General features: G+C 51.4%; 1 protein-coding gene across 1 annotated transcript; it reads right to left on the reverse strand.

Moving 5' to 3' along the window:
- Positions 1 to 4390: 4390 nt before the first annotated feature.
- HSPA12B (heat shock protein family A (Hsp70) member 12B) lies at positions 4391 to 20427 on the reverse strand. The gene is made up of 12 exons (XM_063310756.1): positions 20331 to 20427; positions 19403 to 19554; positions 18051 to 18175; positions 16653 to 16839; positions 14962 to 15066; positions 14300 to 14416; positions 13223 to 13394; positions 12082 to 12168; positions 10282 to 10386; positions 7986 to 8244; positions 6332 to 6435; positions 4391 to 5366 (listed from the first exon to the last, which is right to left on the reverse strand). Exons 1-12 carry the CDS (start codon positions 20425 to 20427, stop codon positions 4723 to 4725), a joined length of 2154 nt encoding a protein of 717 aa, XP_063166826.1. The 3' UTR covers positions 4391 to 4722.
- Between the last annotated feature and the right edge of the window lie 5333 nt (positions 20428 to 25760).

Raw genomic sequence — 25760 nt, forward strand, 5'->3', positions numbered from 1 at the left:
CCTGTGCTTTCCTCCTGCCTCAACCCCCACCCCCGCCATTACATCTAGAATAAACCCTTTGTAGCCTGTGGTTTGGACGGGAAGAGGCGCTGCCGGCGAGGCACGGATCCGATTCTGTAGCCTCGGTTCTTCCAGCGGCAGCCGTCAGTGGCACGGCTTCAAGCGCACCATCCGGCGGGCGAGTGCGGTGGCTGGCAGCCTTCGCTCCTCCAGTTGAGGGGTGCTGTTTTTATTCTCCCTGGTTTAGCGAGGTTGGGCGGTCTGCGGAGCGTTTTCTGCAGCTGCGGTTTGTGAAACGGAGAGAGGCCGCTGGGCTGAGGACTCCTGCCCAGGCATTTTCCCGTTTTGGGCGGCTTGGGAGATGCCACCGTTAAAAAAACCGAAAAGGAAAAGAAAGCTTTTCAGCTCTTCGGAGACTGTCAGCTGTTTAGCCCTGAAACGCTGGGGGTGGGGTGGGGGAATGATGGGTTGTTTTCAGTGGAGTTGGATAGCCAGCACTGGCTGCCCCAGAACAGCTGTTTAGGGCTAAAAGGCTGACCGGAGGAAAAGCTACTGGGTTGTTCAGAGCTCGCAGGAGTAAGTGCCAGATAAACAAGGTTTCACTGTGTTTTTAAGAGGATCGTTAGGTTACTGTGATGCTGATAGTTCCAGGGGACCAGTGTACCCAACCCAGTTGCCTATGGTTGGGGGCCCCTCCTTGTTCTTCCCCCTCCTTCTCCCGTTGTTGGAAACGAACCCCACTCAGGACAAAGAAACGAAGCCTCCCCATCTCAGTTTTGCAAAGATTCGCCAAACCTGATTCATTCGCAGCAACCTGGTTTCCAGTTCCCCCTTTGGCCACCAGGAGGGATCCCCCTGTGGCCGGGTAATTACGTGCCCCCCTCCTGCTCACTCCCCCATTCAGTTAGCCTAGGAAGGTGTCCCCCCCCCCAAAAAGCAAAACTTTTGCTGCTTTTTTGGAGATACGCAAGTGAGCTCTCTTGTTGCCATACGAGGTCTTGAACACAAGTGATTTTATTTCCTCCATTTAAATGTCAGACCTGGACCCTGAAGTCCCATTGGGGACTATGAATCCCTAGATATAAATCCCTTGAAATATCTAGTCCAGTGTTTCTCAACCTTGGTGACTTTAAGACCTGTGGACTTCAACTCCCAGAACTCCCCAGCCTGCCATGCTGGCTGGGGAATTCTGGGAGTTGAAGTCCTCACAGCTTAAAGTCGCCAAGGTTGAGAAACACTGTTTTAGGGTGAGGCGACTCCAAAACTACAGACACTTCCCTTTTTGGCCTCGGCCCTTGAGAAGCAGTTTGCAGGGAGGGCGTTCCGCTCCTAGCCACAGTAACGAAAGAGAGTCATTTCTGCACACAATCAGCTGGGAAGGCGGCCTGCTGCCACATATATTTTATGGCACGCCACCCGTTTTCATTGCACTTCGCAATTTCTGCTGCCCAGGAACTTGCAAACGATCCTTTCACTTGGAGAAAGGAGGAACGGGAAGGCGAGATTTGCAGGAAGAGTTGAAGTTGAAGTCAAGTTCTGGGAGCTGAAGTCCACACACCTTAAAGTGGCCAAGGTTGAGAAACACTGGCCTAGGGAAGTAACTCAGCAGAAGGGGGAGATGGACTGCATCTGAGAGGTCACCCAGTTGCCCTGAAGAGAAGGGCTTTTGCGCAGGTGGTTTGTAGGGCTCCTTGATCTCCAAGGGGCAGCCTTCACTGCGTAGTTTGTGGCTTTTGTGGGTTGGAACTTCTTCCGTTGGCTTGTTTGGCCTGGCAGCCCCATGGGTTGGATTTCACTCCCTGCGGCGCCCTTTCACTTCCACAACGCTTGCAGCATCGCTGCCCACCCCACCTTTCCCTGATGCTCAGGTCCTCGTTGCCCACCTAGGCTGGGAAACTGGGCATGGAGGCCAAGCTGAGGTGGGGTGCCTCAGTGGCATCTGTGGGCGAGCAGGTCAACGCCAGCACCTGGGTTGCATGGTTGGGGAAGACCTCCTGAATGTCTCCCGGCCTCTGCTGCTATGTTCCCTCTTCTGCCTCCTTCGCCAAAGCGCATGGACCTCTCTCCTGGTGGGATTTCACCTCTTCTTGCTGGCAAACAGCAAAGCAAGATCTCCCAGGTGGGCTGCCCCCCAGCAGGGGTGGGGGCCAGGAGCTGCTTCTGACTTTTCCTCGGCTTTAATGGGGGGAGCCCAGAGCAGCTGGACTCTCTTCAAAACAGAGAAGCCTATAGTCCATGTTTCTCAACCTCAGCCGCTTTAAGGTGGGTGGACTCCAACTCCCAGAACTCCCCAGCCAGCTTTGCTGGCTGGGGAGTTCTGGGAGTTGGAGTCCACCCACCTTAAAGCGGCTGAGGTTGAGAAACACTGCTCTAGTCCATTCCTGTAGTAACAACAGCTTTACTTCTCCTTTGCAGGAGACATGAGGCCTGTCGGCCTATTTGAGTCGCAAGATTTCCTATCAAAATGCTCAAGATCTCTCCCCCCCCCCCCGCTCCAGCCCCCGCCCCCCAAATGTAAGCATTTACTTCCCCTCTTTGTTAGTGAAAGACTCACGGGATACGGAACAGGGATGAGATGGGGTTGTGAGAGAAACCAACGGTTTTTATGTGCCGATGTATAAACACACATGCACACACATAAGAAACATGTGTTTGGGTTGGTGGGTTGGTTGGTTTTTTAAAAAGCAAATGTTCCCTGAAAAGAAAGAATAAATTTCAGTTGAAAAAAACACCGCCTCTGTCCTTCTGTCTGTTGTGGGCAGGCAGGCGAGGGGGAAAGATAAACGGCGTCTTGACTCCTCCTGACCTTGCGGACACTTCCCTGCCATTTTCTTTACAAGAAATCTTTCTTTTTCCCTGTTTTCACCTTCCTAGTTCAGTCTGCAGCCGGCGGGTTTCTGGTGGAGCCCTCCTCCCCATCCTGCCTCCTTTCCTCCCCAAGGACGGCCGAGGTGCTGCTTTATCAGCTCCACGCTTGGGGCAACCCTGAAGCCGCTGAGCCAACTCCCTGCCTGGGGTGGGGGTAAGAATTCCTCTTGGGAACAAAAAGTCCCTGCTCAAAAGGGGGCTTTTCCCCAATCTTTGCCTTCAGTCTCTATGAGGCTTCCCTCTCCTGCTTCTAGTCATGGGGCAGGGGGGAGGAATTTAGTCTCCTCCTGAATGTGCCCTCCTCCTCTCCCATTTTGGAACCCACGTATGAGCCGCCGAAGCCCAGTCCTTCACAGATGCGTGCACCCCCAGATTTGGCAAGGCAGTTCCTTGTTAAGAAAAAAGGGTCAGGGAAGGGATCTCCAGAAGTTCATGAAAGTAATGTGCAGAAAAGCATCGCATGAGGGGACATTAAGCCAACCAGGCAAGGAGAGGTCCCTGTCGCTGAGGGGCAAGGGCATCCTCAGGGCATGGTCAACAAAGTCAAGATGGCCACGATGGCGCAATTGAAGCTCATAAACGGGAGAGGAAAACGGTCTTGACTTTGTTGACTCTGCCTTGCAGACGCCCCTGCTGAGCTGACTTTGCCCAGGAGCGTCCCCTGCCCTGGGATTCTCTGCTGGGGCGTTTAAGCACCTCTTGAGTTCTCCAACACACGTCCCAAGGGACCACCCCCACCCCCTTCTGGCTGGCCTTTCCCTGGCCCTCCTGGATTCAGGGCTTGGACTAATAGTCTCTCAGCTTCATCCTTGGGTTATTCCTGGCCCAGCCCTCTTCCTGTGGGGAGAAGGCAATGGCAGAAGCCCTTTTGAAAATGCCTGGTGGTTCCTGGTCCTCTTTTTGGGTGCATGCCAAAACCATCCCAGAAGTTGGAGCAAAGGGAGCGACGGCCTTCAGGTCTTCAGAAGTGGACCACGGGGAAGGATCCACAGCCGCACAGGCAGGGGTCCGTGCCAGTGGTTAGTGCTCATCAGGCCCCTGTGGTTTGACTCAGCTGCCCTCCTGTTACTTTCTCAGAAGATGCCCGTTACAGTTTCCCTCTGCTTAACTGGGTACCACCTTCTCCGGGGACTTGGTGAGTTGGAAAAAGAGGCCATCTAGTACTTTTAAAGAACACTGTTGGGTCCAAGCTGGATATTTACACTTGGGGAGAGAAACACCCACACTGGGGAAAGATCACACATTCCTCTCATTGTGGGGAGGGCCTGCAACAGTTTCACACTACGTTGTGGAGACTGTACTTTCCCCGTGACACTTTGCAGCATTGTTAACTACGGGTAGAGTTTTGACGCCTGCCTGGCTCTTGAAGAGGTGGAATGTGTCGTGAATCATGGCATCTGAATGTCCATTTTTTACAGACAAAGTCAGTGCTCTGAAATCCCATAAGTGGTCTCCCTGGGAAGCCAGAGACAGCTGGTTCAAGGTGACAGTGTGGAGAAACGCCAGGTGTTCTTAGATCTTTGGAGCTTCAAAGATGAGCTTTCAAAGGCAACAACAGTCAGCCTGCTGTTTTCTAGAATCCCCAGAAACCCGTTTTTGACCCCGGCTCAGTCCCACTGGTTACTGATCAGGGCGTAACCGAATAAGTTGGCCATTGTAAGTTCCAGTTTGCTATCTTTTGGCAGGTTCGTGACATAAATCCACACCCCTCAAAAAAACTGGCCCAGGGTTGGGCTGATTCCATAAAGATGATTCATCCCTGGCGTGCACCAAGGGATCCTGGTTCACAGCGAAGAGGAACTGTGCATAGCCTCTAGTCATCTGCCAATCCAAAGTCCTCTCGCTTCCGGGGCATCAGTTGGAGAGGAAATCAATGGATGCCCGCACGGTCTTGGAGGTCCAGACGTCCATGGCCGCCACCTTGATCTCTGTATCACCAAACTGCATGCTTGCTCTTATCTCCCGCCGGCTTTTCCTTGGTGAGCCGGGCTCCTCAAGTTCCTCTAGATCTAGGCTGACGGTGCCACACTTCCTCACCCCTGGATCAGTGATATAGACCACATCATCTGTGGCACAGCAGTAGATGTTGATGATGATCTTGCGTTGCCCCACCCGGGCCGGGCAGTAGCTCCTTTGCACCACTTCGCCCAGGGCCACCGATTGATCCACAGACACAAACTTCTCAAAGATGTCAGTGCACCAGTTCTTCCCTTCCTTGACCAGGAGCTTCTCCTTGGGGTGTTTCCCCTCCACAAACTTGTTCAGGACCCCCACGCCGTAAGTCAGGGGGGATCGCCTCACCCGGACAATGGTGGGGTCAAGGCCAAACAGCACCGCCCCTTTCAGGATGGTCAGCCCCACGTCTTGAGGGATGATGACCCGGCAGGAGCTACTGAAGGCAGACTGGACAGCGTGCTGCAAAATGGCCGACTCAGCAAATCCGCCCACCAGGAAGAGGAACTTGATGCCCTTCACTTCAGGTTTCTTCATGAGGTCATCTGAAGGAAGAAGAGATTAGAAAGAGGGGAGGGAAACGAAGTGAGAAGGTCACCTGGGTCTAACAAAGGGGGAAAACTAGACATTTGCCCAAGTTGGAATGTGAAAGAGGATGAGAGAGGTACAAAGGGGTTGCTTCTTTGTAGTTTAGCTGGTGGGGTGAACTCTGCCCTTGAGCTCGTGTGGGTTAGCAAGCGTGAACCCAGCCGATTGTGTTGATTGAGTGAAACATGTTCGGCGTGTTGAGTGAATGCAGATGGTGTCTTGGATTCCCAAACCTGAACTTGATGGTCATCTGCTTGCATGTACCCAAATTTCCCTCCAAAATGAGTTGATGTGACAATGGCTATATGCGCACAACACCCTAAGCCTTGGTTTGTTTGACAACGATGTAGTGAATACAACAAAGTCAGATGAGCTTTCACAGTAAACCGTCATTTACAAGCCACAATGGTTGGGATTGCTGGCCACACTAAGCCAAAGCCAAAACAATCCCATAGTCTTTTCACTTCCCATTTATAAACTGGCACTCGATCATCATTTAATGTGGTCAAGGTTCAGCGAATTATTTAAACGTTTAGATGAATATATTAGTGTGTGTTTTAATCTGTTGTTCCCCCTCCCATTTTTTAATTCTTTCTTTTTTTCCATAAACATGTATGCTTCTTAGAAGGAAAAAAGGCTAGTAAACAGAGGCCAGCTATATTACGGCTTAGTGTGATGAACAAACCAGAGTTTTTATTCCCATTTTCCAAAAACCTCGAACCTCCCAATCGGGGCAACTTTGGCCCTTTGCACACAGCTTGAGCCCTGCCCCTGCGGGAGTTGGGCTGTGGCACCAAATCCTGCACCCGCCTTGCCAATCTGCAGATATTTGGGGCTCCATCCACCTCTGCTGAGATGTGCAGCCCCGTGGCCCAGCTGGGTATGTGGACCTCCAGGAACACAAGGCAATCTGTGGACTCACCAATGTGGTTAATGATCTGGCTGACCGTGGGCTGGAATAGCTCGTTCATGGCCTCGGGAGACATGCGCAGCATCCCTTGAGAAGACCACTTCACCAAGTTCACGCTGGGGATGCAAGGGGGGAAAGAGGGTGGTGAAGCAGGGATTCTATTCATCTTTTTATTTTATTTTAACATGAAACATCCTCCACTTTGGTAGCTCTAGCTGAACCGGAGGAGAGGAGAGCGGCGAGGCTCTTTAACCAGCTGCTGCCTAGCAGTCGATAAGTTCAAAATTACCTACACCAGTGTTTCTCAACCTTGGCAACTTTAAGATGGGTGGACTTCAACCCCCAGAGTTGCTGGCTGGGGAATTCTGGGAGTTGAAGTCCACACCTCTTAAAGTTGCCAGGGTTGAGCAACACTGATCTACACACACATACACTCACACAGAGCTTTGTCATTAAATTGGGGAAGGTATGGAAATCCCGGATGGATCAAGAAGCAACATGGGAAGGGACATAAACGCCTGTAAACTGGAGAGTTATGCTGTTTCCCCCCCTGCTCCAACTCTGTAGGTTTGGAAGACCCCTGTAAAGGGCAGAAAGGTGCATGAGATGCAGAGAGCTGGGGGAGGGGGGGACAGGCTGAGGGCACCCCACCTTATGTAGGGGGGTGAACGAACTAAGAGAAGAACTTTTTCGGGACAAATGGCTGTCCTCCAGGCCATTCTCCACTGCATTGCTGCCCCAGCAGGATCAAAGGCTTCTTAAATATTTTTCCCCCTTAGTGGTCGGTGTTTCTTTGACTCTGTTTTGGCATGTTGACAAAATAACCCTGCAGTGAAAGGCAGGATTCGTGCCCACTATCATCACTCTGTGGCCTTGTTCCCACAAGGTGCTGAGGCCATTTGGCCATGAACCCCATTAGATCTGTCTTGCAACATCCAACCATACTAAGTGGGTCAAAACGTTCTTTTGAAAATGTCCCCAATTCCTGCTATCTTTCTCCAGGAACTGATGCCTGGTGGCCTTTGAGCCAGGAGAAGGTACTGGCAAGGCTTCGCTGCATCCCTAAGCCCTTTCCATTTGGCCAATCAGGCAGCAGGAGGTGTGGCTTGGCTCTTGCAGCCAATCCATCGTTGAGCACTGGTTCCATAATGAAGAAGCAGGCTTTCTCAGGGCCATTCTTTCTCAGCAGCTCTTTTTCTTGGAGGACTGGATAGGCTAGAATGGGTCTGGTCACCAGCTTTCAGTGTTACAGTTCCGTTGACAGGGAACAGAGTTAGTTGAACCTCATGCAAGTCATTTGTTTAGGGCTAGACTTACTCTCTGGGTTAGCTGACTGGGTCAAACGCCAACTTTTGGACATACCCACAATATGCTTTTCACCACCACCCCACAGTTTAAGAAGGGTAACCAATGCAAGAACATTACAGACCAGCCGGGAGAATTGCATTGCGTTGTGTTGCATTGACTTCTCCTTTGAAGGCAATTTTAGAAGGCATTTTCTTTTATCCAGTTGAATGGGAACTGGTAGAAAAACATGCCGACATATGTCTCTGCCCGGCACGAAAACATTCAGGAAAAAGGGAACGTGGTGGCGGCGGGGTTGTCATGGTGAAGCCATCTGCATCTCTGAAAAGAGCCCACTCCCCTGTTCTCCCCAACCCACAACCTGCTGCGCTTGAGGGCAGTCTCCACGTTCTGCCCCCGGTGCTTGCGGTAGAAGTCGATGAAGGAGAAGGGGAGGGAGATGTTGAGAGGGTTGGCCCGGTGGGGCGCAGCTGTCCGCTTGCGGGCCTCGAAAGCGATGGTCAGGTCAACCCAGGCTGCTGGACGCCTGGCTTTGAATGTGGCGATGAAGTCTTCGCCAAATATCTGGCAGAGCAGGTTCTCAAAGGCCAGGTCCACCCCAACAGCCCCGTAGGGACCACCTGGAAGGAGAGGGGGAGAGCCAAGAGAGAGCAGACCAGGTCAGGAGCGAGGAGATTCCTGTGCACTTTCTGCCTCCCAAAATAGCAGCCTGGAAGCAGCTTTTCTGGCAAATAAAATGGATTCAGAAAAGGTGCTCCCAGACTCCCCCTGATTTGGGGCCACCACAGACTAACACTGCTCTCCTTTCTCCAGTTTCCATTCTCCCAAGAGGTGGGGCCTCCTAGAAGCCAAATATTTCCAGAAATGGCCCTGCAGCTTGCTTAGTTCCATCCCTAGGTTCCATTTCATCTGCTAAACCGGATTTCCCCGTCTTGATATCCTTCAAATATGTTGACCTGCTACTCCCCTGCCCCCCAAGCAGTCTGGGATCAGAACATCTGGAGGGTACCCTGCAAAAAGCTGGGGAGGGAGGGACATTTGCTTAATCAGCTCTTTGCCAGTGGAGCTCTTTAAAAGTTAAATCTGGTTTGAGTCAAACTCAACCCCTGGTGAGTTCAGGGACACGCCCATGAAGTTTCCTTGGCAAAAATACAGAAATGGCTTGCCACTGCCTTCTTCTAGAATGGCTTTTCAACTTGCTACAGCACTTGGTCTCCCATCCAAGTTCTAACCAACACTGGCCCTGCTTAGCTTTGGGGATAGGTAAAGTTGCCCAATGCTGCCATCTGCTGGAAGTTGTAGGTATTAAGATAGGCCAGAGAGCATGTGCATCTTCAGTGAAAGTCAACTAGGAGCTACCATGCAACTAGGGTTTAAAGATAGATTCCTCCATATGGGGCTTAACTCCTGCTACTGTTTTTTTAACAGTGAAAAGAAGAGATTTGCCATTGTCTTTTTCCAAGATTTTTTTTTCAACTAGTCATTTCAATTGTAGCCGCTAGATGGAGCCCTAAGATAAACACAGCAATGTGATAGAAAAAACAACCATGGGCTGTTTTATCCTCACCCTCCCCCCTTTTTTATTTTTTTGGTTTTCTTTACAACTTGCAAAATCACATTAATTGCATGCATTTCAATTTGCACTGCACAGAGAAAAGTGTACACAACTGCCAGTTTGTGCATGAAGGTCTCAGTCAGTCCCCCAAAGTGATGATCTCCGGATACATTGGGGATTACACACTCCTGTAATCCCCAGTTTAGCATGTCCCAGGTGACGGGGTTGTGGTCCAGTCCATCTCAAAAGCATCAGGTTCAGGCAAGCTGGTCAAAGCACTGAACATGGTTACCTTAGACCCTAGGAATGTTGGCACCAGAGGCTTAAGAATCTGGAGGGTGTCAGAGACAAGGTTTAAGCTGCAGGACAGTTTAAACCCTGGGGAGCATGAAACCTTCAGAGCCTAAGGGATGTTCTTACAAGTCGGCATCTTTGCCATGCATGCCAGCTCCTGAACCCCTCTGCACTTCCAAACAATGGAGCAGTGTTTCTCAACCTTAGCAACTGGCTGGGGAATTCTGGGAGTTGAAGTCCACATATCTCAACGTTAAGGTTGAGAAACAATGCAATGGAGGGAAGAGGGAAGAGACTGGGAATCTAGATTATGTCCCCCAGATGCAACACCTTGGTTCTTAGGGTTAGCCATTTTCCCCTTCATCAAGACAGATCCAAACTACGTTGGTTCAGGGGAAGTTCATTTTGTGGGAACCACATGCAGTTAACTGGGTCCCAGATCCATCCCACTGTCTCCTTCTGTAGGCTTTTCGTTTTAAGTGGTTTTTGGTGACCCTGCCTCTATTAACTGCAGAGGAAGAAATCTTCACAGACAAAGCTGGAAGAACAGCTGTGAATCAAATGGCTTTCTTTTGCAACATGGCCAAGCCTGCTATTGGTACTGCCCGTCCACAAGGTGGCAAGCTTCTGTAAATTAACATGAGGAGAAAGAAACCGATCCCTGCCCCAAGGAATTTGCAAGCCTAACTCTGATGGATGAAGCTGCGAGATGAAGGGAGTTGGACACCATTCATGGCGCCCACCCTGTTTTCCCTTGGGGGTACCAACCCCTCTGTGCCCCCCGTGGGCCGCTTCCCACCAGCCTCACCTGACGCCTTGTAGAGCTCCTTCAGGGTGCCCTGGGGTTGCTCGATCTGGTGGACCGTCAGATCAACTGTCCCCCCTCCGCAGTCGGCCACGATGTAGCGGTCCCCTGGGCAGCGAAAAGAAGGCAGGTGGGGCCCTGCTTGCTGAAGGGATGCCCAAGCGTAATGCAAGTGCCCACCATCTGCGTGACCCACCTGAGATGTTTGGGGGACAGGTCCATGGAAGGGAAGGAGGAAGCAAGGTCCTTCACATGGGCATGATGGCATCAGGTGTGCAGGATGGCACGGGGGCTCCTCCCAGACCCCAACAGGCAGGAGATCAAAGCAGGGCCAATAATGCCCCTTGCACTGCTGGACCTAGGGTAGAACTGGTCCTGCTGCAGAACCCCACCACAAGGAGCTGCCCAGAAGAGGAGGAGGAGGGAGGGAAGGGGGACTTAGGGCTGGAACCAGTTGCATTCAGATTCCGTTCCTGACTCTTTGGGGGTGACTAACGGGGCTTTTGCCAGATTCTTGATCTGCCCTGTTGTGGTTTCAGGATGGCACCAGGCGTGGAAGATGGCAACCTGGACCTGGCCTTGATTAGGTGGCGGTGGGGCGGCCAAGCCAGCAGGACCTCCTTATGCTTTCACCCCCACCCAGTCCAGGACTTCTTCATCCTATGGCTGAAAAGCAGGACTCTCACCAGGCAGGCTGGAGAGATCAGGCCCTGCCATCCTTTCAGGCTGACCCACAAGGCCGTGGCCCTGCCTTCTGATGCTGGCCTCTACAGCAGCGTTGCTCAACCTCGGCCACTTTCAGCATGCTGGCTGGGGAATTCTGGGGGTTGAAGTCCACAGGTCTGAAAGTTGCCGAGGCTGAGAAATGCTGCTCCAGGCCGTTTTGGAGGCACCACAGCAGAGGTTCCACGGGGTGTGGTCAAAAAGTCAAAGTGGTGGCCACAACAGTGTGATGGACACCACCTGTTTTTTATGTGCGTTGCCCGCACATACCCTGCCAGGATCTCTGTGACGAAGGCTGGCACAACAACTTCCAACCCCGAACCAGACAGAGTTTGGTCCTTGGGCTCGGATGCTGCATCCTGATTCTTCAGGGATCTCCTGCAGCGTTCCTCTTCCTTTCCTCACCAGCTGGCCAAAGGCAGCCCCCAACCGGTGCTTTCTCTTGCATGACCAAGGGTTCCCGTGGACTCCGGCGTGAAAGGAAAGCGGGCAGCTGAAACTTAAGCCCCCTTTGCTATGCAGGAAATGAGGGCGTGAGTCAAGCCTTCCTCTGCCTCAGCCCAGCCTCCATCTCCTCCGTGCCCTGGGGAGAACGCTCTCCTTCGGTGCACAGGTTGCCGGTTCTGGTTGCCCAAAGGCAAAGATTTTAGAATACTGGAGGAAACACCGAGAGCCAAAGGAAGCACCTGCCAGATTTCCTGAGCAGCTCACAACGGCTCCCCTGAGTGGGGTGGTTTTAGGAGAGCGGGAGATGCCTTCTCTGATCAGGAGCCCTCTAGAGATAGTAGACCAATTCTAATCACCTCCGTCCTGGGGTGGAGGGGTTGTCTACATGGGGTGGGAGAGGACTGAAGTCTGGAAGACGGAGGTGTTACTGGCCCACCGACCCATCTCCTGCTCCCTTGCTTTTCCCACCTCTTGGTGACGACACCGTCTCTGCCCAACACATTGCCCCATCTGCATCCCTCACCACTTTGGTGCCAACACTTCACCTTCTGGCTTTCAAGCAACTGTCCCAGCCAGACTGGCTGAGACTCCAGTGCCCAGCCTTCCCAGCCCGCCTCCCCCACGGACACCTACCTGTCTGCATTTCCGACCAGAGCTCGCCCACCCCAGACTCGATCAAGAAAGTCCGGCTGTGTCTGGACCGGCGGAGCTGTTCTCGGGCTGCAGGAAGAGAGGGCAGATGGTGAGACACGCATGGGGGAAACGCATGAGAAGTGAGTCTCTCCAGAGAGGAGAAGCAGGTTTTCTGGACTCAACAAGCTCCTCCTCTAGGGCAGGCAGGGAGCTGTGTGTTGCAAAGGAGTAAGAAAAACAATGGAAAACTTGCCGAGCCTGGCACCCGGAATTCTTTCCGCCCTCCTCGCCAGCAGCAGCCAAAGGGGGCACCTTTATTTTGTTCTGCACAACCAAGTAACATGTTGCACTTGAGTGTGCGTGTGTGTGTGTGTGTGTGTTCTCCCACTAGGGAGCGTTGCACTTGGAACCTGAAGCAGAAAGGGGGCTTTGGTGCACAGGGGGCACATAAGCCACCTCCACTGGTGCCTTTTTAAAGAAGCTGTGGCTTTTTCAGGGCTCACAGAGCAGTCACACCTTCCCAGGGAAATATGTGCTTCCATTAAGGGGGTGCTGATTGGGTGCAACGCGGGGCTCCCAAGCTGGTGTGGCTGCGCTGTCAGCTCCTCCTTAGCATTTTCCTGGATTTGCATGGTTACCACACAAATCCAAAGAAAGATGCAGCTTTTTAAGGACGTGCTGACCGGGGTGTCGTGCACGCTAATGCTCCCTCTGAAGCCCTTTGTCTGCACTGCCCATCCCTGGTTTCTGCTCTCCCCTCACGTTGCCTCTGTGTGTGTTTGTGTGAACGCGTGCACTAGAAGGCATGGGATGGGCTGTGTTGTATTTTTAGCCTCCTGATGCCAATTCCTATGGAGGAGCCCCTGCTTTGCATCTTCACCACCAAAGGGGGGGGGGAGACATTTTGCCTTCAAGCACCTCTAGGGCCAATTGGCTTCATTTCTCAACTATTTTTGGAGTTAGTGTATTTCTTGGCAGCGAGGAAGGAGGTCCTGCATCTTGCATCCAGGGGACGCTGCCTTTGAAGGCAGAGGATCTGTTCTGATCGTAGGACTCCCAGACTCTCGGTCTTTCTCTGCCCGCCACCTTGCATTTGAAATTCTGCTTTGCTGTGGCCCTCTCTGGGCCGGCTCTCACCTACCCTGCCTGAAGCTGGAGTCAATCGGAAGGTCCGAGGCCAGGCCGTTTGCCTGGGGCCTGTAGCTGAGATCGATCAGCTGGTTGAGGCGAAGTTTCCGGCAGTAGATAGAGGCTGCCTCTGGCTCCAGAGCGATCAGCAGCTGCTCAGGGTTCTCCGAAGACACCAGCCCAGCCTCAAAGGAAGAAGAGAAATGGGGCCTTTTGATTAGCCAGAAGTGACCCATTGCAGACAACACATCTGGAGGGCCTCCAGTTGAGGGAAGCCCAAGGAGACCGGTGGCTTCTGCTGCAGAAAGATATTAGCCACATCCTCCTGAGGATGATGCTCAGCTTTGCTTGCTGGCCACAGAGATACACAGAGATATACTTCTAGCAGAGCATCTCAAGAAGCCTGGGGATAAAAGGGGGAACAAGGTTTTCTGTTTTCACAACACAACACCAAGGAGATGGAATCTCCGCTTAAACGAATTGGCTTGATGCCAGAAGTTTAAACACAGCTTAAAGCCACCAAGGCTGAGAAACACCGTTGAGTCCCAGTAAGGATGAAACCAGTTGCACACTGCCTCCTGGTGGCCAATATAACTGAAACACCACTCAGGATATACACTGTGGAAAAATAGGGATTTCCCCCCCACTCCAAGGAGGTTGGCCAGTTTCAGTTCTCCCAGGAAGATCCAGGATCCAGCTAGGCAATTAATAATTAGGGGATCATCTTCCCCTCTTCTCTCTGCCCTGGAATCTTTCCCCGTCTTACTTTATTTCGCATTGTCTTACCTTAAGAGCCGCCCAAAGGAAACATGAAAGCAGAAACAGACCCAAACCAGCCTACAGCTGCTTGGTGCAAAAAAAGCCTGGCAAACTCATCAGGCCTGGGGGAGCCCCACCAAGAGAGCTGCCATAAATTGTTGGGTGCTTTTTGAGGGCGTTTGACCCTAGCGTGACTCTCCTTATGGGGCTCTCCCCACCCCTTTCTGGAAATGGAGAGAATCCAGGCCCGGCCCAGGTGCAAAGGGTAGATCTCCACCTGGGCCGGGATTATGCCTTTTTGCAGCTGAGGGGACTCTTCCCTGGCACTCACCAGATAGGCAGCTTCTCTCATGAACTGTTTAGCTGGCTGTTTCCAAATGGCGGGCACCGTGATCACCCACCGGATGGCATCTGCCACAGGTGACGCAGGGCACTGGTCCTTCAGTTCCTGCAAAAAGTGAGGGTCAGAGGGCCCCCCGGCTGCATGTCAAGGCCAGGAGGAAATCTATGCTCTGTCACACCGGACAGGCACACCCACTCCCACACCCCCCCAGCTGCGCACTTGCTCCCCCCACCAGGCTTGCCCTGAATCGCAGCTGAGGCACCCCATGCTCTTGCACCGGGATACGCACAGGGCCTGGCAAACCTTGGCAGTGCTTTGTGACTTGACATGGTTAAAGGCCCCCAAACATCTCTGCCCTGCAGCTTCTGATCACATTTGCAGGACCATGAAACTCTGCTCCCCTCAGCATGAGAACTGGAATAGCCATGGATGCTTCTGCTAGAAAATTTACTGATTGCGCACCCCGGTTTTTCATGCCTCCCAGAGAGCAAGAGTTGGCAGTCAGATGCCCGAAGGAAACTCAGGAATGGGGAGGAAACGTTAGGATGGGGACAAAGATGCCGAAAGGGAATCCGGTTAATGGGGAAGAGCAGGTAGCGCCTGCGTCCAACCACCGAAGGAACCCAGAGGCCTTCCCCGCCCTTCCTTACCTGCACAGCCTGTCGCTTGAAGAAACGAAGGGCGTGAGCAAAGACCTCCAAGGCCGGTAGCTTCTTCCCATTCACCGCCGCCAGTTCAGTCTTCATGCTCAAATCCTGGCCAGAGACAACCACCCAAATCACACACCAAGCTCTCTGCTCGGGAGCCACAGCAACTTTCACGCAGTGCAGAGCAAGGAAGGTGACCTCGATGGAGATAGGGAGGAACCCTTCCCTAGGCAGGAGGGGCCGAAGCGTTTTTAAAACCCAGAACAGCGAGATAACTTTTGCAAGCGGCTCAGGCAGACGCCTCCCCGATTCACCAGCAGAGGAGGAGGAGGAGGAGGCCCAGCACAATCAAACGGGCAAGATTCTGTGCCTGGAGCCAGTCTGGATAAAAGTCCTTCTAGCCCTCCTGTGGAGTTGATATCTCGGTCTGGTCCACCTGGTGGGGCTGGCACACAGCACACAGCACACCGGACCCTAAACCTGGACGCACAGAACTCGGCTGCTGCGCTCCAGAACCTGCTACCCAAACCACGAGACCAGCCTTCCCGAATCATGCTAGGGAAGAAAGACCTCTCCATTCAGTTGGGTGATTCTACAGGAAGTCCTCAACCTACAACCATTCATTTAGCGCCCATTTGAAGTTATGACAGCACTGGGAAAAGTGACTTACAACCTGTCCCCACACGTACGACCATCACAGTGTCCCTGCGGTTGCATGATCAAAATTCAGGCGCTTCGTGACCAGCTCACACTTAAAATGGTTGCAGCTGGGGACACAGGATTGCCATTTGCAACCTTCCCAGCCGGCTTCTGACAAGCAAAGTCGACGGGGGAAGCCAGATTCACTTAATGACCACAGCACAAAAAGGTTGTAAAATCGGGCGTGACTGACTTAACAACCACCTCAATTAGTAATGGAAGTTCCAGTCCCAATTATGGTTGTAACTCGAGGACTACCTGTACATCATCCCTGCACCTCCATCACCTCAGAGGACACGCATCCCGATGGACAGAATTGACACGCCAGCATCGTACAAGCATTCCACTCCAGAAGGGTCTCAAATGGGTTCAGCACCAGCTGCATATTTCTGGGGGCAGACACTGGCACGGGGAAATTTGCCAACCTCTTCCTAAATGTAACTGGCCACTCCGCTGCAGCCAAGGGGCCTTATTCACAAGTAAAGAACTTCTACGTCCAATTTGTGTGGCAAATAGTTTAAACAACTCAGAAACCACTTATGGCATCTGCTGGCTGGTTAGCAGAGCCTGCCTCCTTGCTCAGGATCTTCTCGAAGCTGGGCATCGGAGGCAGGGGGCCAAGCTAGGACCACTGGGAACGTCTTGCATTCATCCCATGCTCTCCGCTGCGCTTCCATGCCAGCGAAACAGCTCCAGTTTGCCAAAGGGCAAGGTTTAGAGTGAGCAATTCGCAGCAGAAGATGAGTCTTAAAATAAACGGCACAAATTGGACTCTCCATCAGGTATGTCGGGCCGCAGATAAAAAACAGGTGGAGCTTTGATCACACCGTCATGGCTGCCATATTCACTTTTTCGACCCCCTGGTTGGACTATACCTCCCAAGAACACTTCTGGCTAGAGTGATGGGAGTTGTAGTCCCCCACCCCCAGAGGACCCCAGTTGGATTTCTCCCCGTCCTGCTTCTCAGCCAGGGAGGCTTCCTCAGATCTACTCACGCTGGAACTGTGGATCTTCATTTTGAACTTTTCGAAGTACAGCCAGTCCCGGGCCTCCTCCGGGTCGAGGTCGTGGTAATAATCCCGAGCAGTGTAGCCAAAACTGTGGAAGGTGCCTTCTGGCGTCAAGAGAAGGCTGGTTGGCGTCTTCTGATGGGCCACTCCAGGATCTCCTCCTTCCCATTTCCTGCCAGGAAATATCCAAAGTGGAATTTAATTCTCCCCACCTCGCAGGGGCTAAGAATGTTCCCCCAAAACGGCAGGGTTGTGTCTGGGGCTGGTCTGTTCTGCAAAATGAATTCACCTGCCTGAGTTCTGCAGCATGCAAGTTGGGGGCTCTGCTGAACTTTGTATGGTACCCAAAGAAATTTTGTTCTAAGGAATTTCACATCTGGAACCGGGCCCATAGCTGTGTCCAGGCATTCCTTCCCTCGCGATTCTTTTGACATGGATTTAGCCCTTAGCCCTCTTTTATTTAGCAAGACCCTTCTCTGTAACTAAGATCATCTTGGCACGTTTACATTCAAGGAAGTGTCACTCAGGGAAGACTCAGCAAAATGCTTCCTCCTTGTGGGTTTACCCCATGTCAGTTTTCCTTGAGGGTGAGAAAATAAATACGATTTAAACCCTATCATAAAGAACCTCACTTAATTGCTTCATTATCTCTTCCCAGAGAGGGGAGGAGGAGGGAAGAATTTAACTGCTAGTTTCCTTTGGTGGCTTCTTCTATTTTTTCATTTATAAAAGTTCACTATAATAAATAAAGTAACAAAACTCCTATGCCTTGAGCACAATCTAGTAGAAAGGGCTTCTTACGCTGTTTTCCATGCCATTTTATTTGCTCACTGAATCTCTCAAATCCTGCTCTTCATCCTAATCCAGTGTTTCCCAACCTTGACCACGTTAAGATGTGTGGACTTCAACTCCCAGAATTCCCCAGCCAGCCATGCTGGCTGGGGAATTCTGGGAGTTGAAGTCCACACATCTGAAAGTCGCCGAGGTTGAGAAACGCTGTCCTAATCCAATGAAAATGGACTTACCAGGAACTAAAAATCAGGTTGTCCTCTATTCCTTTCTCATGTCTTCAAGAAATAATCTGAAGCACATGCTCCAAAATCCCACTTAGGCAGGGAGACCATGTGACTGGTGCTGGGTGCAATCTACTGCAAATGCATGGGGCAGGTGGGTTCCCTGGCTGTGCACAGATCTTCCACCTGAAACATGCTCACAAAAAACACATATTCTTTGTTCATTCATGCAGAGAATACTCAGAGAATATCCTGCCAATGGCTGTAGAGGAGATTTGGAGAAAAAATGTCTGTGTGTCTGTGTGTGTGCGTGTGTGTGTGTGAGAGAGAGAGAAGCATTTCAGTCCTGCATTTCAGCTCCACGTGGTACCTCATCATGTGCAGGGTCTCTGGGTCGCTAACAAAGCTGAAGGCATAGCCGCTGGAAGTGGTGCCAAAGTCGATGGCCACCACCACGCCGAAGGGAGTGGGCTGTCTCCTCCGGATTTCATTCCTCTGCAAAACACACCCCAAGCTGTCAGGCCCTGCTGGGGGACGCAGGGATTTCCCACGAATGCAGAATCTGGCCCTGGCCCCATATGCCTCATGCTAAGACTTGCCTCTAGAGTGTTCCTTTTCAGCCTGCAAAGCCTTTTTACAATTCTGCCAGTGGATATTTATGCATACCGTTTCTCTCTTTCTATTGTTTTATTGAATTACTATAAAACACAAGTAATACGTTGTATTGTTTGAGTACCGCGGTATTTATACAGTGTTGACTGGAAATTATTAACACTCTGAAGTTTAGATAACTTAAACCTTTAAAGATAAAGACACTGTCTGATCATGAAAAAGCTAAATAGAGTAGCCTGTTAATTCTTGGACGGGAGGCCACCAGGACATTCCAGGGCTCTGGGCTAGAAAGGGATGTCCAAGCACATCCTGGACGAAAGCAGCAGCAAAGGCTTCTGCACTGTGGCCATGGAAATATCCAGGCATCCATGAAGTCAGGAAAAGCCAAGTTCCACTTGAAGAAGACTCTACACCAAGCAAGATCAGACTTGCGGCGTGTGTGAATGGGACACCACAAGGAGATCCAGTGGCTGGAAGTTAGACTGAGAAGATGGAAATGCATCTTGGGAGGCATCAGTTGCCATTCTCATATTTATGCCAAGGAAATGGCAAGGCCACGTCCATGTTGTCACCAGGAGTCCAGCTTGACTTGAGAGCTTTCCCCATTAGGCTATGATCTTTAGGCTGTGTTCGAAGTAACAAGAGATTTTTAAAATACCTGGGAGCTTTTTGCGAAGTTAAATGGTGGGCTCTGTCTTTAAATGCCTTCTGTTCATGTTTTAGGAAAAAGTAGGGGGCAGAAGAAATGCTCAGGGGAGTATTAAAGGGGGGGGCACAATCACAGTGCAGATGAAGTGAACAGGGTTAAAGGCTTTGCTGACTCAAGGTTCAAGGTAAGCCAGAAGAAGAAATATTCTGTGCCCTTCAGATAGCCTGTGGAACTCTGAGCCACAGGATACTGTGGGGGCTGATTTCTACGCAGCACTGCTGGACCTGTTAGGACTGTGGTGGTGGGATCTAGCAGAGCCTTTTGACTTCCACACCTTGGCGCACTTTAGTGCAGACGGCGAGGCTCCAGGGCTCAGCAGCACCTGTGGGGCCCACCTGTGGCCCATCCCTTCATCTACTTGTGGGGCTCCAGGCTAGCTGGTGGGGATCCCTTCTGCTTACCGGTGACTGAGATGGGGTGAGAGGCGCAATGCTACAGCTCTCGCTGTGGCGTCCAGGAGAGTTGGGTGGAGACGGGGTATGGGACTGCTCACCATTTGTACCTGATAAAGAAGAAGGAGAGGAAAGATGGATGCTTAGAAACAGGCCCTCTCCTGGTCACCCAGGGTGAACAGAAACCTTACTAGGCAACCAGTAACGAATTCTTCCCACCACTACTGCTGCGGAAGAATGTCACTACTTCTTTTTCTTTCAGACTATGGATATAGGTAGTCCTTACCTTACAACCACAATAGGGATCGGAAAAATTGTTGTTAAGCGGTGTGGTTGTTAAGTGAGGCATCATGTGACCGCACCCAATTTTATGACCTTTTTTGCCATGGTCATTAAGTGAATCACCTGCAGTCATTAAGCAAGACATCATATGACCATGACTTGCGGCCTCCTGCTGGCTTCCCCATTGACTTTGCTTGTCGGAAGCCAGTTGGGAAGGTCGTAAATGGCTATCGCATGACCACAGGGACACTGCAACGGTCGTAAGTGTGAGGACCAGTAGTAAGTCACTTTTTTCAGCCCCATCATAACTTTGAATGGTCGCTAAACGAATGGTTGTAAGTCGAGGACTGCCTGTAGTTCACAAGTTTTTCACTCAGATACGTGAGTCCAAATAAATGAACAAAGTTGTCAAGGATACAATAACACTCTACTGTTCATGGGTTTCTCACCAGAAAACACCATCCTGGAGTTTCAAGCTTCAATTTCTGTGAATTACTGAAAAGATCTGAAGACCAGTTGTGGCTCAGTCTTTTCACAAATACAACAGGGAGGAGAATTGTGTCTTCACACTGCTCCCAGTGCGCCACTAGGGGCAACACATACCCGTCAAGAGGTCTAGTCAAAGAGATAACATGCGGCTGTCCCCTTCAGTTACCACCGAGTCGGGGGACCTCCGGCCCTGCAGTATTGCCGAGCTGCACCTCCCTGCAGTCTCGGTCACCCCTGCCGCGATGATGGTTCCCGGAAGCCATAACTGAGCAACAGCTGGAAGGCCAGAAGTGCCTCACCTTTGCAAGGCCCTCCAAGCACGCCAGCTGCCCCTCGTCCCCCCCAGATCCACAGCCGGTGTGTCTGCCCGCTGCATTAAAGTCAAAGCCACCTTCCCCAAACTGTGCTGGAGGGAGATGATGGGGGATGCTGCCCCACGGCTCTGGAGGGCAGCTAGTTGAGGAGGGCTGCAAAGGGACTGGAATACCTCCCTTCTAAAGGGATTGTTTCTGTTAAACATTTGTTTGGAAGAATAGAAATAAAAACGAACACAGAACCTGTAAAGAGGCAGGAAGGGAAGGTGCAAGTAGCGAAGTGCAGATGGATTTATAAGGTATCACCAAGACTCACTTCACTGTTTTCCTGCCTGGCAAGCAGGGGCCAAGGGACGCCACACCGCCCCCCCAAGGGACATCACCCCCCACACACACAATGCTCACGAGCTCTTGTGGCTTGCCTGGACCTTCAGGACTGCCCAGGCAAGAAAGTCAAGGGGGAAACCAGCAAGCACCAAGCAGGCAGCGGGTGTTAATCTTAATTAAAATCTCTGCCCTTGGAGCATGCGGTCCGGCTGCATTTCCTTCAAGCCTGGGGCTAAGAAGTTTGGAAAAGATGCCCCCACAGCTGGTTTGGGGGTAGGGTGACCAGACACCTCTCCATAACCTGAGGCCAAACGAGACGGGACACCGATTGCTTGGAAGACCCGAACAGGGAAACCTTGGCATCTGGCAACAGCAGAGAAAGGGAGCGGCCGGAGAATGTGGGAGGCAGAGCAGCGTTTCGGCTTTTCTTCCCCTGGGGAGGTCCATGTGAAGACCCCCTCCCTTCCTGAAACCCATTCCCCCCAGGGGAGCTTCCCCTGCGGCTTCAAAGAGCCTTTTAGGAGGGTGGTGGGATCCACGCTGCTTTTGGTGAGAATCCAAGATTGATCCATCCATCAGAGCATGGTGCAAAAGGCGTAGGCCTGGGTTTTTCAAACTTGGCAACTTCAAGATGTGTGGACTTCAATTCCCAGAGTTCCCCAGCCAGCATGCTTTAAGATGTGTGGACTTCAACTTCCCCATGCTGGCTGGGGAATTCTGGGAGTTGAAGTCCACTCATCTTAAAGTTGCCAAGGTGGAGAAACCCTGGCATAGGCTCTCAGTTACCAAAGTATCAAAGATGGATAATTAAAAACTGATCTTGTAATTCTTGGACAAAAAGCCTTTGGGTTTGCTGAAGGGTTATCCTTCAGCATCCTTCAGTTTCCTTGGTCTGTTGGCAGTTCTTTTTCTTTTTTCCCTGGTCAGGAAAACTAAGCAGGGTCTGCTTGGTTAGTACTTGGATGGGAGACCACCAGAAAATTCCAGGGTTGAAAACTGGGCTGGGAAGTTGAAGAAAGATCCCAGAAGAAGGCAGGGGCCACCACTTTTCCACTGTTTTCAAGAAAATGTCAGGGCTGTGTCTATATACAGGTAGGCCTTGCTTAACAACCACAATTGGGACCGGAATTTTGGTTGCTAAAGTGAAGCAGTCAGTAAGCGAATCCGACCTGATTTTATGACCTTTTTTGCAGTGGTTGTTAAGCGCATCACCATGGGCATTAAGCAAACCATGTGATTGTTAAGTGAATCATGTGGTCCCCGTTGATTTTGCTTGCCAGAAGCCAGCCGGGAAGGTTGAAAATGGTGATCATGTGACCACTGGACACTGCAATGGTCATAAATGCGAACCAGTTGCCAAGTGCCCAAATCATGATTACATGACCACAGGGACACTGTGACAGTCATAAGTGTGAGGATCGGTCATAAGTCAGTTTTTCCAGCACCATTGTAAGTCTGAACTGTCACTAAACAAATGGTTAAGTGAGGTCTACCTGTAGTTAGGAAGGAACTTGAGTTCTGTTTTAATTTAGGGCAGGGAGAGTTCGTGAGAATTTTGTTAAAGAGTTAGGATTTGGAAGCCCTGAAAATTGCTCAGAGAGGGACCAGTAGCTTCAGATCTCCCTGCTTTACAGAAATAGAATATATCAAGAAAAAGGCAAGTTGATCCCCCAAAACAATGGAGTCTAGATTCTGACAACAGAAATGAAGGCTTAAAGCAGAGATAAGGACTCTTTAAGAGATGCCGTCGTGATGCTGCGACCAACAGCCTCAGGACCAGAGGTGTCCACGGGAGGGGAAAGTCAGAAGAGTCAAGGTGCGGCCGCCACCCTGCAATTGCAACCCTGTCCCTTTTTTCACCCACATTGATCGCCCAGTCATGGCCACCCTCTTGACCTTTTTGACCCTCCAGCCCCCACAAGCGTTCTGACCGTGTTCGCACAATCAGCTCAGCCTGGAGGCTGACTTCACCCATTTTTTGTGATTGTTCAATACCCTGAACTATAAATTCACTAAATAAAATAGGCTCACTTTACACACAGAAGGAGAAATGAACAAGGGCGAACACAAACAGTCTGTTGTTTTAAGCCTTTACCTGATCAAGTTAAAAATCAGGAGGGGTCTGGGAGTGCCTTTTCCGGCTAACCAATTTTATTCAAAGGCAGAAGCTTCTGCCTTTGAATAAAATTGGTTAGTCAGAAAAGGCACTCCCAGACCCCTCCTGATTTTTTGCCCCCATAGATTGACCCAGTTCTTCTCCTGCAATGTCTACCGGTCAGGTTAAATGCACCGGGCAAACTCCATGCCAGCTTTCCTTCCTTCTGCTGGATGGATCTGTGCATATCACATTGTCCATTTGAGCTCACGCTTTTCTGCGAACAACCCCTGATGAGCCTCCAGGGACGTCAGAGCTGATGTCAACCAAAACAGAGCAAGCAGGATTTCATGCCAGAGCTCACAGCACAGGAAGGTTGATCTCGCCCACGCACAGCAGGCTGAAGGAGGCGCATCGGCTGCTCTCCTTGCACCGCACATGGTTCCTATTAAGGGATCAAGCTAATTGCTTCCCTCCCCTCCTACGTCTCTGTCCCCACCCCAACCAGCAGTGATGCTTCCTGGTTGACAGGCCCCAGCTGTGGTTCAGGATTGGCAGCTCTCATTTGACCGGCCGACCGTCGACGCCTGGTAGCGCTGGGGAAGGGAAGCAGACCGGGATGGGGAGTCCCATCTGCAATGACTTTGCCCCAGGCAGATCCAAGATCTGGCGAGGCATGAACCACAGGTTCTAAGTTCTCCACTCATCGGAGCTGGGGCTGTTCGTCTTGGCAAGCCTTACTGACACAAAAACTCTAACCAAGGACATCCCTATGTGGTCATAGAGACGTTTGGGGCGGGGGGGGGGAGCATCCCTAACTTTGTGCTCTCCAGAAGTATGGTGCACAAGGCCAAGAATTCCCCCATCAGTGAGCCAAAAAACGTGCAGTCCAGACAGGGGCATCTGCCCAGAGGTCAAAAAAGTTGAGTTAGTGATTATGGCCACACTTTTGAAGCCTCACTGTTCTTTGACATGGCTCGTACATGTGACACATTTTAAAAAGGGGCAGGCCATCCATTACCATGGTTGTGGCCACCCTCTTGACAATTTTACCACCCCCCTGTGGGAAGCCCTGGAATCAGGGCTCCCCCAAACTAGTAGGATCAAAAATGTGGACCTTCTCCTGTATCTGGGAGGACTTGGAGAGTTTAAGAGGCAAAATAAGTGCACAAAGACATGGAGATGCTTAACATACCCTTTCTCTACTTCCCACTCCTGCCAACCCTCCCCAAATGTCCCTTGGGCCCCCTGCTTGGGCCCCCTATAAGCCAGTATCAGGGGTGGACCTCAAACCAGTGGAAACGGCACTTCCCTACTCTAGGAATTCTGGGAACTGTAGTCCACATCTGGAAACGATTGGGGAAGGAGAACGACGGGAATCGGCACTCCAGGCTGAGGGGTCAGTGGGGGGGAAGGCTGCTGCTAACATTTTACTTGGCCGGCTTTAGCAACCGGGGGGCGGGGGGCGGATATTTCTGGGAGCTGGCAGGCTGGCCTGGAGCACCAGCATCCACCAGAGAACAACCATCAGGAGTAGCTTCTGACAGCTCTTGGCTGGGTGCCTCAAATTGAGGGTCTTCAAAGGGGCAGGTTTAACGTGCCTGTTCAGAATGGGCTTTTGTCCTTCTCCAAAGGCCTCCAGCAGTGGGTCAGAGGAACCCAGGCAGCTGAAGACACAGGACTGGGGCAAACCTCCTCGGGGCCTCCTCCGTCCGTCCTCACACGGGCCTTTCTGTCTCTAGCAGCAGCAGCATTAAAATACTTTACCAGGGACCAAAGGAGAAGCAAATAACCAGCCCTCGGAGGAGAAACCTAAGTGGAAAGGAGGGTTTTTCTCACAAGCCTTCCAATCTCAGGAAAGCAGGAGGTGGAGAGGTGCATGAAAGTGGTGTGCTGCTGGCCAGATCTGTGGCGGTCCAGCTACTGACCAAGGGGTTTGGTTGGGCTGAGTCTCTGCAAATGAGGCCCGTTGGGAAAGGATGCCCAAGCTGTGGGCAGACAGTGCCACTGCAGGCCGGGTCAGCCGGGCCTGGGAGATGGCATCAGCAGTTCCTCTCCAGGAGAAACTGCAAAAGCTCAGGCAAGACCTTACAGCTCAAGAGCCCTCCAAGATTTTGGAGGGGTTGACTACAAGGGCAGCAAAACAAGGTGGAAGAACAGAAGGAGGGAATAAAACTCCAGACTGGATTGTAGTAATCCTTTTTTGGAAGATGGGAAAACTCTTTATATCAGTGTTTCTCAACCTTGGCCACTTTAAGATGGGTGAACTTCAACGCCCAGAATTCCCCAGCCAGCCTTGTTATCTTAAAGTTGAGAAACACTGCCTTAAGGTGTCAGTGCTCTATGGGGAGGCCCTAACTTCTAGAACAGTGTTTCTCAACCTTGGACATTTTAAGATGGGTGGACTTCAACTCCCAGAATTCCTCAGCCAGCCATGGCTGGTTGGGGAATTCTGGGAGTTGAAGTCCACCCACCTTAAATTGGCCAAGGTTGAGAAACACTGCTCTATATGAACTCTTTAAAGAAAAGGTAACCTGAGCATACAGTATTGGGAAGAGTTGCTAGCTTTTTCCTCTGTCTATGAGCCTGAAAGGATGGATGGATGGATGGATGGATGGATGGATGGATGGATGGATGGATGGATGGACTGGCAGATAATATCTCTTTATATATATTTATATACATCTCCCACAGGAAACATTACATACATTTGGAGACCGTGTTTCTCTTGGGAGTTAAAGGTGGTGCCTGGGAGGACAGCTGGCCCGCGGAGAGACGGGGAGTGCCATGATCAAGTGGGGACCCGACCCTGGACCTCTTCTGTTGGTGTTCAACACCTTCATCACTGCATCACACTTAT

This window comes from Candoia aspera, chromosome 8 (assembly GCF_035149785.1).
Source record: "Candoia aspera isolate rCanAsp1 chromosome 8, rCanAsp1.hap2, whole genome shotgun sequence".
Lineage (NCBI taxonomy): Eukaryota > Metazoa > Chordata > Lepidosauria > Squamata > Boidae > Candoia > Candoia aspera.

Excerpts from the sequence above, each read along its gene's own strand:
- HSPA12B (XM_063310756.1), bottom strand. The coding sequence starts at position 20,427 with ATGGCTTCCGGGAACCATCATCGCGGCAGGGGTGACCGAGACTGCAGG. Across the intron at positions 12,169-13,222 it reads TGACTCCAGCTTCAGGCAGG|CCCGAGAACAGCTCCGCCGG; the intron begins GTAGGTGAGAGC and ends CTCTTCCTGCAG. Across the intron at positions 10,387-12,081 it reads CTGGTCGGAAATGCAGACAG|GGGACCGCTACATCGTGGCC; the intron begins GTAGGTGTCCGT and ends TTCGCTGCCCAG.